Source organism: Chrysochloris asiatica, unplaced genomic scaffold (assembly GCF_000296735.1).
Source record: "Chrysochloris asiatica unplaced genomic scaffold, ChrAsi1.0 scaffold00025, whole genome shotgun sequence".
Classification (NCBI taxonomy): domain Eukaryota; kingdom Metazoa; phylum Chordata; class Mammalia; order Afrosoricida; family Chrysochloridae; genus Chrysochloris; species Chrysochloris asiatica.
In genome coordinates, this window is record NW_006408543.1 from 1,017,547 (window position 1) to 1,034,192 (window position 16,646).

General features: G+C 55.9%; 1 protein-coding gene across 1 annotated transcript in view; it reads right to left on the reverse strand.

The window, feature by feature from the left end:
• Positions 1-2,133: 2,133 nt before the first annotated feature.
• Positions 2,134-16,646, reverse strand: part of ADSSL1 (adenylosuccinate synthase like 1) — an 18,668-nt gene continuing 4,155 nt past the window's right edge. The window contains exons 2-13 of the mRNA XM_006839488.1: positions 13,189-13,291; positions 10,358-10,420; positions 9,569-9,619; positions 9,414-9,480; positions 7,751-7,858; positions 7,544-7,625; positions 6,561-6,687; positions 5,974-6,128; positions 4,875-4,999; positions 4,350-4,447; positions 3,045-3,194; positions 2,134-2,186 (exon numbers count right to left, since the gene is read on the reverse strand). Coding sequence (XP_006839551.1) covers positions 2,134-2,186; positions 3,045-3,194; positions 4,350-4,447; positions 4,875-4,999; positions 5,974-6,128; positions 6,561-6,687; positions 7,544-7,625; positions 7,751-7,858; positions 9,414-9,480; positions 9,569-9,619; positions 10,358-10,420; positions 13,189-13,291 — 1,182 coding nt within the window. The remainder of the gene's footprint in view (positions 2,187-3,044; positions 3,195-4,349; positions 4,448-4,874; positions 5,000-5,973; positions 6,129-6,560; positions 6,688-7,543; positions 7,626-7,750; positions 7,859-9,413; positions 9,481-9,568; positions 9,620-10,357; positions 10,421-13,188; positions 13,292-16,646) is intronic.

Consider the following 16,646-nt stretch of genomic DNA (forward strand, 5'->3'; position numbering starts at 1 on the left):
CTCTGCGCTCCGCAGGGTGTTCATCAACAATAGCCGTTACGGAAGGAGATCACCAGACCTCTCTGGGTGGATTTGAACCTCGTGCTAGATAGTAAAACACCTTCCCCGAGAACTCTGCAGGCGGTTTCTGCCTGCTGGGAGTTGTGGTGGCCGGTGGGGTGGTCGGAAGACAGGAGACAGGCTGTCAGCTGTGGGCTCGGGCAGGGAAGGGTAGAGCTGTTTCAGAACTTGACATCCTGCCTTCTTCCAAATCATCGACCTGTTTCTGTCACGGTTGGCGGTGTGCCAGCGGAGTTCTGTGGAACCTCTCCACACTGCCACTTGAGTCAGCTTCTCCACGGGGTAGTGGGGATTATTCCACAGCCGGCAGGACTCACCGAGAGGGCCTCCTCCAGCAGAAGCATGCCTGGATTTAACCCCGCATCTCCTGGGTCTTCCCATGTAGATCTCTCCTCGCTGGGATGATAGTGACATGCAGTCATTAGTCCATTTATCCCAAACTCTGGCAAGTTGTGGAAAGAAGCAGGACTTGCCATTCCAGATAGGCTTGGGGGACTTTCTATCATAACAAAATACCACAACCCGGGTGGTTTCTAGACATGGTAAGTTCTGACTCTCTCACTGCAGGCTGAGAGTCAGAATTCTGGGTGGCCGCAGGTCCGTGTGCCCGGCTCTCAGTCTGTTCCACGGGGGGCACCTTCCTGGTCTCTTCCAGCTCCGGACACCTCCTTCCTTCTCCATCCCACTCGGGTATACCACCTCCATCTGTCAGTGTCTCCCACGTGCTGATCTCTTCCAGCTCCGGACACCTCCTTCCTTCTCCATCCCACTCGGGTATACCACCTCCATCTGTCAGTGTCTCCCACGTGCTGATCTCTTCCAGCTCCGGACACCTCCCTCCTTCTCTATCCCACTTGGGAATAGCACCCCTATCTGTCAGTGTCTCCTACGTGCTGGCTGGTGAGTTGGTGTGATGTTGGGCACTACACTGCCAGTGTTCAAATGCCAGCAGGGTCACCCATGGTGGACAGGTTTCAGGATTTCAGCAGAACTTTCAGACTAACAAAGACTAGGAAGACAGGACTGGCGATCTTTCCTGAAAATCAGCCAGTGAAATCCCTGTGTATCAATATACTGCAGGAAGAGTAGCCCCCTAAGGTGGGTTTCTGAGACTGTAAATTTTTACGAAGCAGACTGCCTCATCTTTATGGCATGGAGCAGCTGGTGGGCTTGAACCACTGACCTTGTGGTTAGCAGCCCCACGCTTAACCCACTATCCTAACAGGGCTCCCCTAGGTTAGAAGGCATTCAAAATGTAGAATAGCCACAAATACGGAGTTAAACACCCCAGCGATCCGAAGGCAGTGCAGGGCTCGGAGACATTTCATTTTGCTGTAAATGGGGTCCCCATGCCTTGGGGCTGGTCGGCTAGCAGCTCACAGCACCCTCGGCCTGGCGTAACCCCGACAGAGAGCAGCTTCAAACAGGCTCACGTTCACAGGAAGAGGGGCCACACATCTTTCCATCAGAGGCCCACACGCAGCAGGCGAAGGAACGCTGAGAAGAGGGTCTTTAGATGAGGTGAGGAGGGAGAAGGGCTTCACAGTCACAGAGAGGCCCACCTAGGTAACCTCTCTGCAGGGTGACTTGTCTGGGAGGTTCATTGCTGGAGATATTCTGTAAGCACCTGGTTTCTCCTCCACAACATTCTCCTGTTTTGCTTTAGCTAAGAGATGGAACAGCAACAAAATCCAACACACAGGGACCGCTGAGCACCTGCATCCCCAGAAGGCCATCACAGTGAAACAAAGTAGCAAAGACCACTCCCAAACAAGGCATGTTGGATTTGTTTATTACCACTGTGCCTCACACAACCATGAACTTGTCAGAAGAGGCCTCTGTTCTGAGCTACTTGGGCTCATTTTAAAAATCATTTTTAGAAACACATAGAAGGCGGGCTTTCAGATGTTTAAAATCAGCTGAAGGTTTCAGCATAAATACAAAAGTACAGAAAATAGTTCTTGTGTTTATCTGTTTACTGCATTCGTTTCGGCGGCCTGTAGGTCGGTGGCAGCTGGTCACTGAGGGGAAGGAGGTGCCGCTGTGGCCTCTTGGGGTCAGCTCAGTCTTCATTTAAAACAGTTGGATCATCGACTCTCTGGATTTGCCAACACCGATCCACTTGACTATAAAGGCAGATGGAGATGTTAGGATGCAGGGAGACTGAATATTTTTGTTAATTAACTCTATGGGTAACAGGACTCCTGGTGTGGCAATGGAGGGTAAGCACTGGACTTGGACTCACAGGATCAACAGTTCAAACCCACCAGCTGCTCCTCAGAAGCCCTGCACAGGGTCGCTATGAGTTGAAATCAACAACACAAGAGCGTGGATGATGTTGTTGTCAAGTGCCGTCGAGTCAGTTCTGACTCTTAGCACCATAGTGACCCTGTATGGGGGTCTCTGAGGAGAGGATGAAATACGAGGGGACTTCAAAAAGTTCATGGAAAAATTCCATTATCTTTTAATCCCAGATTTCCACAATTTTTTAAAGCCCCTTCGTATTAAAAGTCACACTTAAAAACAGACTATTTTTAGAGCACTTCCAGTGGTTGGCTGTACAAACCCACCAGCTACTCTAAGAGACAAAGAGGTCATCTGCTTCTGTTTGCATCTGCAAACCCTCTGGAGAAGTTCTCCTCTCTCCGACACGGTTGTTATGAGTCAGAACTGACTAGATCGCAGTAGCGTTTTTGTTTTGTTTTTTTGAGCACTTTTAGATGTACAAAAAATTTGTATAGAAAGTAGAGTTCCCATATCACCACACTCTCAGCTCTGCCCACTTTCTCATTGTTGAGGAGTCTGGTGGTGCCAACATAAAGATATTTGAGCCTGCCCAGAGGCATCTCAGAAGAAAGGTCTGGCAATCTACTTCCAGAAAGTCAGCCACTGGTACATACACAGGATCGCCATGAGTCACCGTGACCCCCACAGAAAATGCTTTTACAGCTTCTGTGCTGTTTTACTGGGAGTCTGGTACCCACCTGCCACCCCGACGTGGTTCTCCACAAACCGGATGTAGCTCTGGGCCTGGGCTGGGAGATCCTCCCACTTCCTGGCAGCTGTGGTGTCTGCCTTCCACCCTGGCAGGGTTTCATACTCCACCTCCACCTTCTGAAGGATTTCCTGGTTGGCTAGGGAGGAAGAACACAGGGGCGAGGGAGCCCCAATTTGTCTCATCACCCCAAACTCAGAGCTGGAGCTGGGGCCTAGAGGCCCAGGACTCTCAAAGAGATCTCAGCACTGAGCTGAGGGGCAGGGACAGTAAGTCCCTTTGTGGGGACACGTCCACCCTGACATGTATCCACCAGAACTTTCGCCACTGATGCCAGCCGAAGGCCCCCAAGAGCCCTGTTTAGAAATCCTGAGGGTCTTAAGCCATCTGTGTGAAGAACAAGGGGCCCCACCTCCTTCAACCCATCCTGAGAGCTCCTGAGGGCCCGGCCTATAAAGCAACTCCTCGGTTTCTCTTTGCCTTTGCAGGTTACCCAGAGGGCCCTGGGCAGACAGAACCCCACTTTTGCTGAGTCCAGAAGTCCTCCTAGGCCTCCCAAGGTCAGGGTCCAGTGGGCACTTCTGGGTCTAAATCGAATTTTCCCCGAAGAGGGGGCAGCAGGCAGTCAGCCCGAGGTCTAGAGAAGAGTCCAGCTAGACAAGGCTTGTGAAATCAAGACCGTGGTGTTTCCTTCATGCCTTGCGGAGCAGGAAGGCATGCAGACAGAAACCCCAGTGTGAGGTAAAGTAATCAGTCTGGAAGGTGTGTCTTCACTCACATTTATACAGATGGGGCTTTAGGCTTTTCGAGGATCCCAGGTGATTCAAACAGTGAATTGCTTGGCTGCTAACGGAAAGGTTGGAGGAATCCACCCAGAGACTAACTCGGATGAAAGGTCTGGCAAAAACTACTTATGAAAAATCAGCCTCGAAAACTCTATAGAGCGCAGGTCTACTCTGATACACAGGTACAAGTTACAATCAACTCAACAAAAGTGTTCGGCTTTTTTTAGACTTTCCAAAACTGCTCCACACCTAACTTAGGTGAGCTTGCCCGATTCCCAGGAGGTGGACTTTTTACCCTGAGGTAGCTGAGCATCTCCCGGGGCTCCGGGATAGGACCCAGGCTGGTACCTCTGAGTCCGTCCCAACCTACAGCCCTGAGTCCCTTGGTGGCCTTGGAGTCAGCTCAGCTCACAAGCTGCCTGTTGAACTTGAAAGCTACCCCTGGTCTCAGAAACCACACTTTCTGTGGCATCCAGAGTAGCTGCCCCACAGATGGGACAACCATGTACCTGGGAAATATGGGATCCGCTTCCCATTCAGCTTGTAGGAGACGCCGACCTTGATCTCATCCAGTGCGTCCAGGATGTCCAGTTTGGTCAGCGCTAGCCTGTTCAGCAACAGAGACTGATAAGAGCCGGAGGCAAGCCCACCAGCACCAGGATGTCCCCTGCGAGTTTCCCCTTCCTCTTCCTGTCTGAATGCAGGGAGCTGAGTGTGAGGCTGTAGATCTGGGCCCAGGCACAGCGGCAGGTCTAGGCCAGGGCAGACAGAACACGGGTGCAAGCAGCAGTGTCTATTGGCCATCGCGTAGATGACGCAGCAAGCTAGAACGTACTATCACGGACGCTCCCTTCTGTTCAGACACCTCCGCCTAAACAGTCATGCGCCGTGCGTCCATGCCCCTCCGCTCCGACGCCTAGTCGCGCCCCCTGTCCCAGACGTGTAACTGTGCCCCCTGACGGCTCGGCCGACTGCACAGCGTGGAGCCAGTCTCGTGTAGGAACCTCGAGGACTCCAGGTCTGCGTGCGCTTACGCGGTGAAGCCATTGATCATGTGGGCGTATCTGAGGATGACCAGGTCCAGCCAGCCACAGCGCCGCTTCCTGCCCGTGGTCACGCCCCACTCGTGCCCGCGATTCTGCAGCAGTTCTCCGATCTCCTGGGGAGGACCGAGTGGTGGTCAGTGGTCAGTGGCCAGGTGCCAAGATCCAGGCATGGCTCTCCTGTTGGGGCTGTCCTCAGGCCACTTTTCCGGCCATGCTTCTGTCCCTGTGTCATGGCAGCTGTACCAACAGCTCCAGCTCTGATCTGCTGGCAGAGACTAGGCTTTGTGGGGGGTACAGGGCAGCCTCCCAGTCCTGAATCGCTCACACCCAGGTGGGGACACTGGGATGCACCTGTCCAAGCCCTTCCTGCTCAAACGGGCGGCAGACTTCATCCTCCCTCCCCTACTCTGTTCTCATACACACTTGCTGCTTCGGGTCCTGTCTCCCCATCACAGGCGGGTGGCCTGAGGGTTCTGGGGCGGCAGCTTCCAGAAACCCTGGTCAGCAGGTGGCATACCTGATGCACTGAGAGGCTCCTGAGGCTCAGTGATGGGTTCTAAGAGTGGACTAGGGTGCTATGTGCAGGAGAAAGAGGAGGCTTTCTGCTTCCGTAAAGATTTTCAGCCTCGGAAACCCTGTTCAGGGTTGCTATGGGTCGGAACCAACTTGACGGCACATAACAACAACAGGGTACTATGTTTCTGCACACAGTTCCCTGGGGGCAGGAGTGGAACGTACACACGTGTGTACCTACACATACACAAGCATCTGCAAACACACACTTGCACAAGGCACACGAGCACACACCAAGCACGTGCACACTCACACAACACCCATGCCCACACGTACACACTACACACACGTACACACTTAGACTCACATGCACACTACATGTACATTCACAACACACATACTCCCTAGTTGGAAAACAGTAGCCACTGTATTAGACTCACTTCACCCCATGAGCCTGGAAGGCTCTGCCAGAGGTGGAAACGTGAGCCCACGTGTTAAAGTCCCAGGCCTGGTCTGCGGCTGATTTTGTCCGTGGGCTGTTTGTTCCCCTACCCCTGAAGGGACAGACACTCACGTTGATCTGCTCAGTGGGGAAGGCACCGATGCCCACTCGAGTGGTGTATGCTTTTACCACACCATAGACCTCACCGATGTTCTGTGGGGGCACGCCCAGGCCTGTGCACACGCCCCCGACGGTGCAATTGGAAGATGTTACAAATGGGTAGGTCCCTGCAAGACAAGCCAGTTGAAGGAGCTCCTTCAGCAAAGGTCAGTGGCAGCCCCTTCCCCACACCCACACATCCTTGCATGATCCGAGGGACAGCCTCAGGGAGGGGTCCACATGGCGCTCTGGGGGCTGGCCGCTGAGGCTCATGTAGAAATAAGCGAGGGGAAATGGAAGGTTGCTTCTGGCTTGAATGACAGGCGCCCTCCCTGCTGGCTCCCAGCCTCCTCAGTGATGAGGCCTGGGACCTCAGAAGCCTGTTTGAACCAGCTTGACTGACTACCAACCCCTTGGATGGTCCCGTGCCCTCTGTGCCGTCTCCACATGCACACAGGTACCGTGAGCTGGGATGCCGTCCCCACCACGCCCACATTTAACCTGGATCTGGCTCTCTGCAGCCAGTCTACCTGCCCTGGAAACACGTGCCCCAGACGCACCAAAGTCAATGTCCAGGAGCGCTGCGTTGGCTCCTTCCACGAGGATCTTCTTCGGGGAGCCATGGAGAGCCTCATACATGAAATATACCCCGTCGCGCACCATGGGCCGGATCCGCTCTGCGAAGCCCTACAGGAAGGCATCGGTGAGAACCCCCAGTCAGCCTTCCAGAAGCTTTCTTCCCTTCCACTATCTCCTGCCCAGACTCAAGCACTGGTGACCTCAGATAAACAGCTGCCTCCCCCAGGGTCTTTCTCTTGGGGCGCTGATCTGATTGGGCATAATGTTCTATGAGTAGTCACGGGACAGTTTGTGGTCATGTCTGGGATATGGGTCCACCTGTGTTTTGAGAACAAGGACCTCTGTGAGTGGAATGTGTTCCATGTGCGGGCTCGCCTCGCTCCACCCAGCAGGTGTGTCCTGCTTCTGTGGGCAGGACAGAGGCATTCCGGTCTCAGGAATGAGGAGGTGGACACCCTCCTGAAGGTCTCTGTGTTGCCCTCATCCCTGCCTTCCGTGGGGTACACTACAAAGCCAGGATCCGCACCTGCACTTCTTTGCTGCAGGTGGGGAAGGGGGTCTCTCCCCGAGTCTCCTGGGCAGTTGTTCCCAGAGAGGAAGTGAAGGCTGTGCACGGACACCAGGTAAGTGATCCTACCTGTTGCCCGGCCTTCTGAGAAGACCGCCTGGCCATTGCTGTCTCAGGACAAGGAATCTTGTCCTCAATGAAGCCAAAAAGACCCAACCAAACCACTCATTATTGGGGTGATTCCAACTCATGGATACTCCATGTGTACCACAGTAGAACTGGGCTCCACAGGGTCTGGTGTATTCGATTAGCAGCCACATGCATGCACCATTTGCATGACCCAGGGTCCCCGAAGGAGGCCACACACCCATACTAGTGCTTTCCTAACAATCCTCAGATGAGACATCGGCCTGGGGGAGGTCCCGGCCACCCTCAGATGCCGCCACACCATCTTACCTTGAGCCGTTTCAGCTGGCCTTCCACGTCAATGTCCAGTGTGGGGAACATGGACTGGTGTTGACGGGCCAGGATTTTGAATCTGTGGACGTGGTCGTTAATTCGTCCCCTGTGGTTCATATTGGAACCCGTCCCCCCGGGTCCCTGAGAGGCGTCCCCTCACGGCATCCTCCCACATCCCCCAACGATCAGGATGGTTCTGGGCACCTGGCAGAGAACTCATCAAAATCTGAGAGGAGGTCGCAAATCCGCAGGCCAGTCCGGGCTGCTTTGGAGGAGTAGGTTGGGCCGATCCCCTTTTTGGTGGTCCCGATGCTGAAATCATAGTGCAGGGTCCCTGAAGACTAGGAGTGCCCCAGCCCCATCCGGGCCTCTTCCCCTCAGGCCTGGGTCTCCAAGCCCACAGATAAGGGCCCCTCTGGGTGACCACGAAGGCCCCTTCCCGGCAGCGGATCCAGGGCTCAGGGAGACCCAGGCCAATAGAACTCTATGAAACAGTCTATTTTGACCTGAGTGAGTTTTGGCCACCTGGAGTTGGGGCTAGGATGGGCCTTGGACCGGCTACTCTCCCTCTCCTATAGACCTAGCTGCCTCCTACCTTGCCACCCAACACCCCCCCCATTGTCCTGCAGACTAGCTCTGGGGGTGTGGCTAAGCCATCACTGTGACAGCTGTCCCCACAAGACCTGTCCCCAAGCTCGGGGGCACCAAGATGTTCACCAGGGCCACCTGCTGTGGCTGTGTGCACCTGTGTGAACACCTGTGTGAGAGTATGTGCATATATGTGCACACAAGTGCTGCAGGTGTGTTGTATGAGTGTATACGTGTGTGCACACGAGTGCTACCGTGTGTTGTATGAGTGTACGTGTGCAGGTATATTTGCACACATGTGTATTATGCACACATACACATGTATGCATGTATGTGTGCACACCTGTTGCATACATTCATGTGCATGTCACACTCATGTGTACAGAAGCACACACATTTGTGGGCATGTGCACATGTTCACATGGCCACACCCACACATGCAAGAGTGTTTGCATACATGTGAGCTGTGCATGTATATGTGTTCACATGACCATGCACACACGTGAGTGTATCTGCATATACCTATGTGTACACATGAGTGTGCACCAGCTAGTGTACATGCGTGCACAGGTGAGCTGTGCATGTATACATGTTCACATGACCATGCTCACATGTGAGTGTATCTGCATATACTGTGTATACATGTGAAAGTGTGCACCAGCAAGTATGCACATGTGCACACGTGTTGGCATGTACATGCCTGCATGAGTTTGGAGGTTTGTGAGTATATTGACATGAGCGTATGTGTGTGGTGGCTTCCAGGGGGATGAGGTGGGCAAGTCAGGCCCGGACGCATCTACTACTGCCTCCTCCTCTGCCTCCCTTTCCTGTGGGGTCCCGGTCTGCAGGGCTGCTCTGGGGCCTTCAAGGGTCCCCTCTGAAGGGTGGGGCAGGAGTTTTCAGGGCATTCTGTCTCTTTCTGATTCTACAGGACTGGTGTGTCATATGCTGCTGTGGCCTGTCACCTTCCATAGTGGTATCTGGCCACTTAGTGTGGCGCATGCCCCACACCCTGGCCATGACCCCTTCCTGAGCCTTCCCATGTGCTCCTCGGAGCAGGAAGCTGGCTGTGCAGGGGGTGGATGGATGAGTGTGTGGCCGGGGCAGGGTGGGCCTCCTCTTCCTCAGCCATACTATGGCGGGGCTCGTGTGTATGCGTGGTCCAGGTTTGCCCGGAGTTCTGGTGGTGGGACCAGTGCTCCAGGGTACAGCGCTCCCCTGCCCAGGGCGGGACCTGAGCCGTGGGGCCTGGACGCTGGTCAGGTGATGGTGTCCTTACTTCTTTCCCTCCTGTGCCTGCCGCTGGACTTCCTGCAGCCCGTCCACCGCCTGGTGGAAGTCAAACACTGTGGGGCCGAGAGAGAGGACAGCAGTCACACAGTGACCACACCACAGACTGGGAGGATGGAGCCAGCCACCCCCAAGCAGACCTACCAAGGTGGGCTCGGTCCGAGATGATGAGCCTCTTCTCCCAGTCCTTGAGACCTGTGGGGACATGGTGAGGGACACCAGCTGTCTCCACTCTCACACAGGCCAGGCAGGGGCCGAGAGAGGACCCTTCACCCCCAGCACGCAGTCCTCCCCTTGTCCCTCTGTCCCCCTGCAGAGGAGGCTCCTGGCCAGGATGGGACAGACCCTCCCATGTCTCAGTTAATCCCTTCCCCGAGACCATCCCTTAGCCCTGCCCTGGTCCCTGCATGCTGGCCTCTGCTGTTACCCTGGAAGCTGGAGTTGGTAAGAGGCCTGGATGTCCCGCTTGGCTTTGGTCACTCTGATGGTGACCATACATGAGGGCCCACCGTTATGCTCCTGATGCTTACTGTTCCCGGGAGTGGATGCTGATCTGTCTTCTCCTAGTGGCTCGAGTCTGGACTGCTCTGTAGCCCGAGACCATGGCTCTGGTTCTCCCCAGGCCCCCAGCACTGTGGGCCTGTCTTGTCCTGCTTCCTGGTGAGGGTATCTGGTACCCCACCTACCTCTTCTTTCCTGGCTAGCTGCCACCCTCCCATCCTGACGTGCCCCCTTGACCAGATTCTTTCCAGGGGCATGGTCTGCCCAGCACGTCCAACCTGGGCTGGACATCGGGGTTCCTGGAGTTTCATCTCAACACCAGTTTCTGGGGCTCTCTCTGAATGGTCACTCCTGAGACCTGCGGCAGGGAGGGGACCTGCAGGCACAGCCAGGGACCACGTGGGACAGCACAAGTCTGCAGCCCAGTCTTACCTTTCTTCTCATTTTTTTCTGCTTCTTCAAACAAGCCAGGTAAGTGGATGACCACCCCGTTGCCTATAACGCATGGGCACAAGAGACCGGCTGTCACCAAGCATGTTTGAAAACATCTACAGGGGAGGGGTGGCTTGGGGTTCACTGGGCACTTTTAGGGCAGTGGAGCTGCCCTGCTCGATGTTGTTATGACACTGAGCATTTGTCAAAACCCACAAACATTACAGAGTGTAATGCTAATGTGGCAATACTGGAGTAACAATTTCACGCGCCATGGAGCCTGTCCCAAGGCATGGCGGCTGTGTGTGTCAGCGACAAACTGTGCTCCACGGGGTTTTCAATGGCTGACTTTCTAGAACTAGGTCTTTCTTCCAAGGTGCCTCTGGATGAGGTCCAACCCCCAACCTTTCAGTTAGGAGCTGACCGTTTGTACTCCCAGGGTCTCCAGTGTAATTGATGGACTTTAGTTAACAGTGATGTTATCAGTAGCAGTTCACCAATTGTAACAATCACACCTTTACGGAATGTAACGGCAGGAGAGCAGCGTGCAGACTCATAGGAGAACTCACCCTCCTTTCTGCACAATTTCTCTATAACCCCAAAAACAGCTCTCAAAAAGGAAGTCTGCTAAGAGCAAGCAAACAAATGCAAATGCAGAATTACAGGCATTTGGAGTGGCTGAGATGAGGCAGCCTTTGGGGAGCTGAGAGTGTTCTAAACCTGCATGAGGCAGCAGTGATGCACTAGATAGATCGTGTGGTATGGAAGCAATCCCGTTTTACTGGCACAGTCCCGGCTGGTGGAAACGGTCCATGTGCTCAGTCACTAACTGAATGCTGGCAACCTGAAGGTGCCTTGGAAGAACGGTCTGGCAGTCTCCTTCTGGAAAATCAGTCACTGACGACCCTATGGAGCGTGTTCTACTCTGACACATATGGCGTCCTCACAAGATTCAACTAAACGGTATCTGTGTTTAAAAACTTGAAAGGAGGCATGGAGAAATACTGGAGAAATATGGTTCCCAGCACTAGTCCTGCTTACAGGGGGCTTCCCGTTCACAGACAGCTGAAGCCCCCCATAGATGCCCTCCACAAGGGACACTGAGGGCAGAGCGGACGCATGCCCTGACCGTCCCAGCCTGTGAGTGACCTGTGAGCTCAGGACAGGAGCAGGGCCAGCTTAGCTCTGCCATCGCCAAGAAACCCCTCTCCCCACACCCTTCCCTGGGACCTGGGGTGTCGCTACAGACGGAACGTCTCTGCCCAAACCACATGGACCACAAAAGGTCACTAAATGCCACGCGTCCTGAAATAACCAGTGAGGCCCAGGAGGTTTCGCAAGCCCGGGGCAGCTGCGTGGGCTCGGGCATGTCTGCCTCCTGCCAAGTGGGCTGTTTTTGGGGTGCCATTAGGTGTGCTGACGCAGTGCCGACCCTCTGCTGTGCTCCCTGGTGACTCCCCTGGCCCTCAGCTCCTTGGACATTGGCAGTGTCTTCCCACCGGGCTGGGTGGCAGGAGGAGGCAGGGAGCCACGGTCAGTAGCAGCTCCAGATGGGGGACGGGAACTCAAGGCACAATGCAGACCGCCTTCCCTCAGTGACACTGATGGGGTGGGAAGGGCTCAGCCACCTCTGTCTGGTTCCCACCTTAGCTGGCCCCTCCCGGCCTTTGCTCATGTTTAAGGGGCCTGTGCCACCCAAGGGGTGCAAACGGGGGCCAGTGAGCCAGAAACAGAAGCAGCCTCTACTTCCTGTTCAGTGGGAAGGCTTTGTGTGCAAAGTGGCGGAAGGACAGAACCTAGAGTTTGGGGGCTGGAAAAGTGTCTCTGAGCTAGGATACTGGGCTGAGCATTGAGCCCTGGGTGGGAAGGGGCGCTGAGACTCTGGCAGAGGACATTGGGCCCCAAGGGTACTAGAGGGGGGCCAGAGACAAGGCGCCTGCTGGAAAACAGGAGAGGGATGGGAGCCTGGGCCGTGGCCTGAAGGCTGCAGCGGCTCTCCACACAAACTTGAACCCCACACTGCAGAAGACGGGGCTCCTCATGTCCCTGCACACACCCTGACACGCACATACATACATGCAGGCTCACTCACACACGTGCATACCTATACACATGCAACACACACCCACCCATGCAATACACACCACTCATACACCCACTCACACATGCAACACACATGCACAACCCACCCCACACTCACATGCCCACTCACACACCCATGCAATGCACACCACACTCATGCCCACTCAAACGTGCAACACATGCACCCATGCAATGCAACCACACTCACACATGCACACACACACAACCCACCCTACACTCACATGGTCACTCACACGACACATGTGCATACTTACACACACACAACATATTTGTACCCCCACACTCACGTGCTCACTCACATGTGCACACACACAAATACACATGCAACACACTTGTACCGCACACTGACATCCATACTCACACATGTACATGTATACCCACTCACATATGATTCACACCGGCAAGCATGCATACATGCACATTTCCCCACATGCCTACCTGCAGGGGCACCCATTTACTTACACACATGCACGTTCATTACACACATGTGCACACACACACACTCACTCAGAAAGGTTAAACACTCTTGCACTCTCTCACCTCTGGCCCTGAACTCTGCATCCCCCACCTCCCCCCCAGTTCTGAGGCCAGGTTCCCCCTCTGTCTGTCCCCTGATGCAGGACTGGCACCTGTGGCAGTGCTGGGGTGTGTGTGGGGGGCAGGGCTCCTCTCTGCTCTCTGCTGGTGTCCTGGGCCTTTCCTGCCATGGTGGGGGTGGGGGCACTCACCAATGAAGGACACAGCCTTGCTGTTGATGATGCCACTGGGCAGCAGGTGGAAGTCGTACTCCTTGCCGTCCACCACCACAGTGTGGCCCGCGTTGTTGCCACCCTGGAGAGAGGGATACTGAGCTCCAGGGCCTAGGGCTACCTAGTGCCCAGTCACCCCCAGGGGCCACTTCAACACAGAGGCTCGGGGGCAGGGCCTGTCCCCATGGGCAGGTGAGACTCTATGCATTGGTTTAGCCGGCAGACTCATGGCTGTCTGGAATGTCTGGGTTAGGTGACAGAGAGAGGGTCAGGCCCTGGCTGCCCTCGCTGGGAGCCATTCAGGGGAGCACAGGGGACCCCACTCAGAGCCTGCCCTCCTGTGGGGGGCTGCCTTCTCTGATGCAGAAAGGGGTGACCAGACTTCCAGGCAGTCCATGCCTACAAGGCTCCACACAGCCCAGCACACTTCATGGCAGTCAGGATCCAAGTGTGGGTCAGGCAGCCCTGCCCCTCTGCAGGGTGGGGGTGTGCACCCAGCAAAGCCAGGGACCCCTCCCACTGGACCCACCGTCCAGCTCAGAATTAAGATGAAGGCAATTGAGAGGGAGCTGTGCTCCGGAGTTACCTCCTGCCTTTTCTGCACCCATGCTGGCCTTAGCTGACCACCGGGCCCAGCAAACCCAGTGCTGCTCGGGGTGGAGGGGAGGGAGTCCTAGGCCAGGAAGGGCAGTTCCAGCCCCTGTTCTACCACTGACCAGCACATGACCACGAGCTGCTCCCTCACCCTGGACCTGTGCTCTTAGCACCCCAAAACCCCAAATTCATGAAGATTCTGTCTCGTAGTGACCCCTCAGGGTCTCTGGGACTACATCTTTATGAGAACACACAGCCTCATTTGCTTCCCTTAGAGCGGCTGGTGGGTTTGAACCACGGACCTTCCTGCTATTTGCCCAATGCTTAACTCACAGCACCACCAAGATTCCTGTTAGCACAGAGGGTCATAATGCTGCCCCCCCCCACCTAGCAGGAGGTCAGAGGGTCAGAGTAGGGGGTCCCAGGGGTCAGGAGAGCCCTCTGCCCTTCGCCCCCCTCCCCTCAGGGAGACTCAGTGTTCAGAGGCTCCCTGTTCACCTCTGCTCTTGGCACAGGCAGGCGGGCCTGGGGCGGAAGGCCGTAGAGGAGATGGGGACATGCAGGTTGAAGGGACAGTGCTCATGGACACCTGTCGGTTGGGTGGACAGCTACAGAGGAGAACCGGTCACCCCACCCCCGATGCCAGTCAGGCTGTAGTGGGGGCTCTGGGGGGGTGTCTTCAGGATGGCAGGAATGTCCAGACCCGAGATGCGTGGACCTAACCCCACCCAACTTCCCAACAAAGGAGGGCTCAGCAGTCAGACTCCCCCGGCCCAGTCCCCTCCTTCCTGCCCTGTTCAGCGTGAGGCCATGCAGCCTGAGGCCAAGGGAGGGACACGCCCACACCCACAGAGTGGACTAGTCCACAGCCCTCAGCATGCCCACTCTGTCCCCAGGGTCCCTGGATAAGGAGCCTGGAGTCCAGCTCCACCCTAATCTCCCAGCTCAAGAGCCGCCTCCCACAGAACGTGCTGTTCTAAAATATGCTGGACAGCCCTCCGGATGCCTCCCGAGCCTGTCTGGTGCCCCCAACAGACAGGCAGGTCCCGCATGACCCAGTGACTCCTCCCCCCCAGCAGGAACACCCCTCCCTCACACTTTGTAGACAAAGCTGCAGTCTGGACAGGCAGAGAGGGCAGAGGGCACCAGGACCTCACCCATCAGTGAAGTGAGAAGTGGGCATGCAGCCCCCAGACCCGCTGCTCTCGACAGCCCATTGGTCCTTGTCTGGCTGCTGCAGCTTTCCCAGGCACCTGAAAGGACCTGCCCCACAACATGGTCCCCACACCTTTAAAGGCTTGCAGGTCTGGTCTGGGTGCCACCAGGGCCTGACTCCTGGACAGCCTGTCAAAGCCACACGAGGGCCCTCAACTTTCCGTCTCTGATCACCCTCACTGACCAGCAGGCCACCTGCTGCCGGGGATCCAGGTGTGGAACAGGGGCGGCTCCAGAGGGTAATCGGTGCCCACCCCTCAGACCTGTGTTCTTCCCCATAGATGTGAGTCTGGAGGGGTGACCACTGGACAACAAGCAGGACACACTGAGATGCATCCCAAGGGCAGGCCCTCCCTCTCCCCGGCCAAGGTTGCCGAGGGGTCTGCCATGGGCAGGAGACAAGGGGCCTGGTGGGGCTAGCCTGGGGAAGGGCCATGCGGTGTGAAATGGACAGCCGACTGGCCGTGAGGGCACATCACCCGGCTTCCTATCAGAAGAGCCGGGGTCTTCCAGTAGGTTCTGAGTCTGGCCCCCGGGAGTCTTGCTTGGATAGTGGGTTCTAGAGAACCCACGCGTGGCTCTGTGGGACCAGGTTTTGGGGGCCACATGAGTGCAGACCTGCTCTCCTTGCTGAACCTCCACGTGGTAACCGCCCAGTACTGAGAGGTTATAGCCCTCCCTTACAGACCCTTGTTTCTCACAACCCTGGAGGTGTGGGAAACGTTTACAGGTGGGGAAACAGGTCCCAAGGGAAGTGATGTTTGCAGCAGAGCTGAGACTAGAACTCGGGTTGTCTGCCTCCAAGGGTCTCAGACTGAAGACTCCCCCAGAGGTCCATGGACCAATGGCGAATCCTGCTTGCAGCAGGGAGGGGCCAGATGGGACAGACAGAACAGGGACATAGTACAGACAGAGCTCAGACAGTCAGACCTGATGGAGCCAGACGGAGCCAGGCTGCCCACCATGTGCTGGTGTCCCATGGACCCAGCCAAGCTGGCAGTGGTCCACAACGCCAAGCACACAGCCTTTGTTGGGGGTAAACACAGGCTCCTAGGAGCAGGTGGAGGCTGGAGTGGGCTGTGGGATCAGATGACCTGAGAACTAGCACTAGTGGCAGGGCCCAGGAGTCAGGTGGGGACACTGCCAGCTGGACACACAGCCAGCCCAGGATACTAAGGCCAGGACCTGCCTCCTGGGGCTGCCCAGCCTCCCAGAGTGGTGTCCAGGGGAGATCCAGCCTCGGGGGCTGAAGAGGAGGCCAGGGGCCTTGTCAGGCTTCCTATGGGTCCACAGAGAGCAATGGACACAATGCATGTCTTCAACCCAGGAAGAGTTGCACCCTGGTTTGGAGGACGGAGGCTGGGAAGCCCTCTAGACACCCAGGGCCTTCCTGCTCTCCCTGGTCCCACTGTGCAGCTGGAGAGCTTGTCACCCCCAATGTCCATGCCAACATCTGCAGGCCTGTGTGGCACTGACCCCTGCCCCTGGACTGTCTGCTGGCCCCCAGCACCTTGAATCAGCCTACGAAACTGTCCTTCAGAACAGACCTTGGCTCTAGCAGCCGAGCCCAGGGACCCTGTGTGTAGAGTGCATGCAAATGTGCACACGTGTATGTACACACATATATG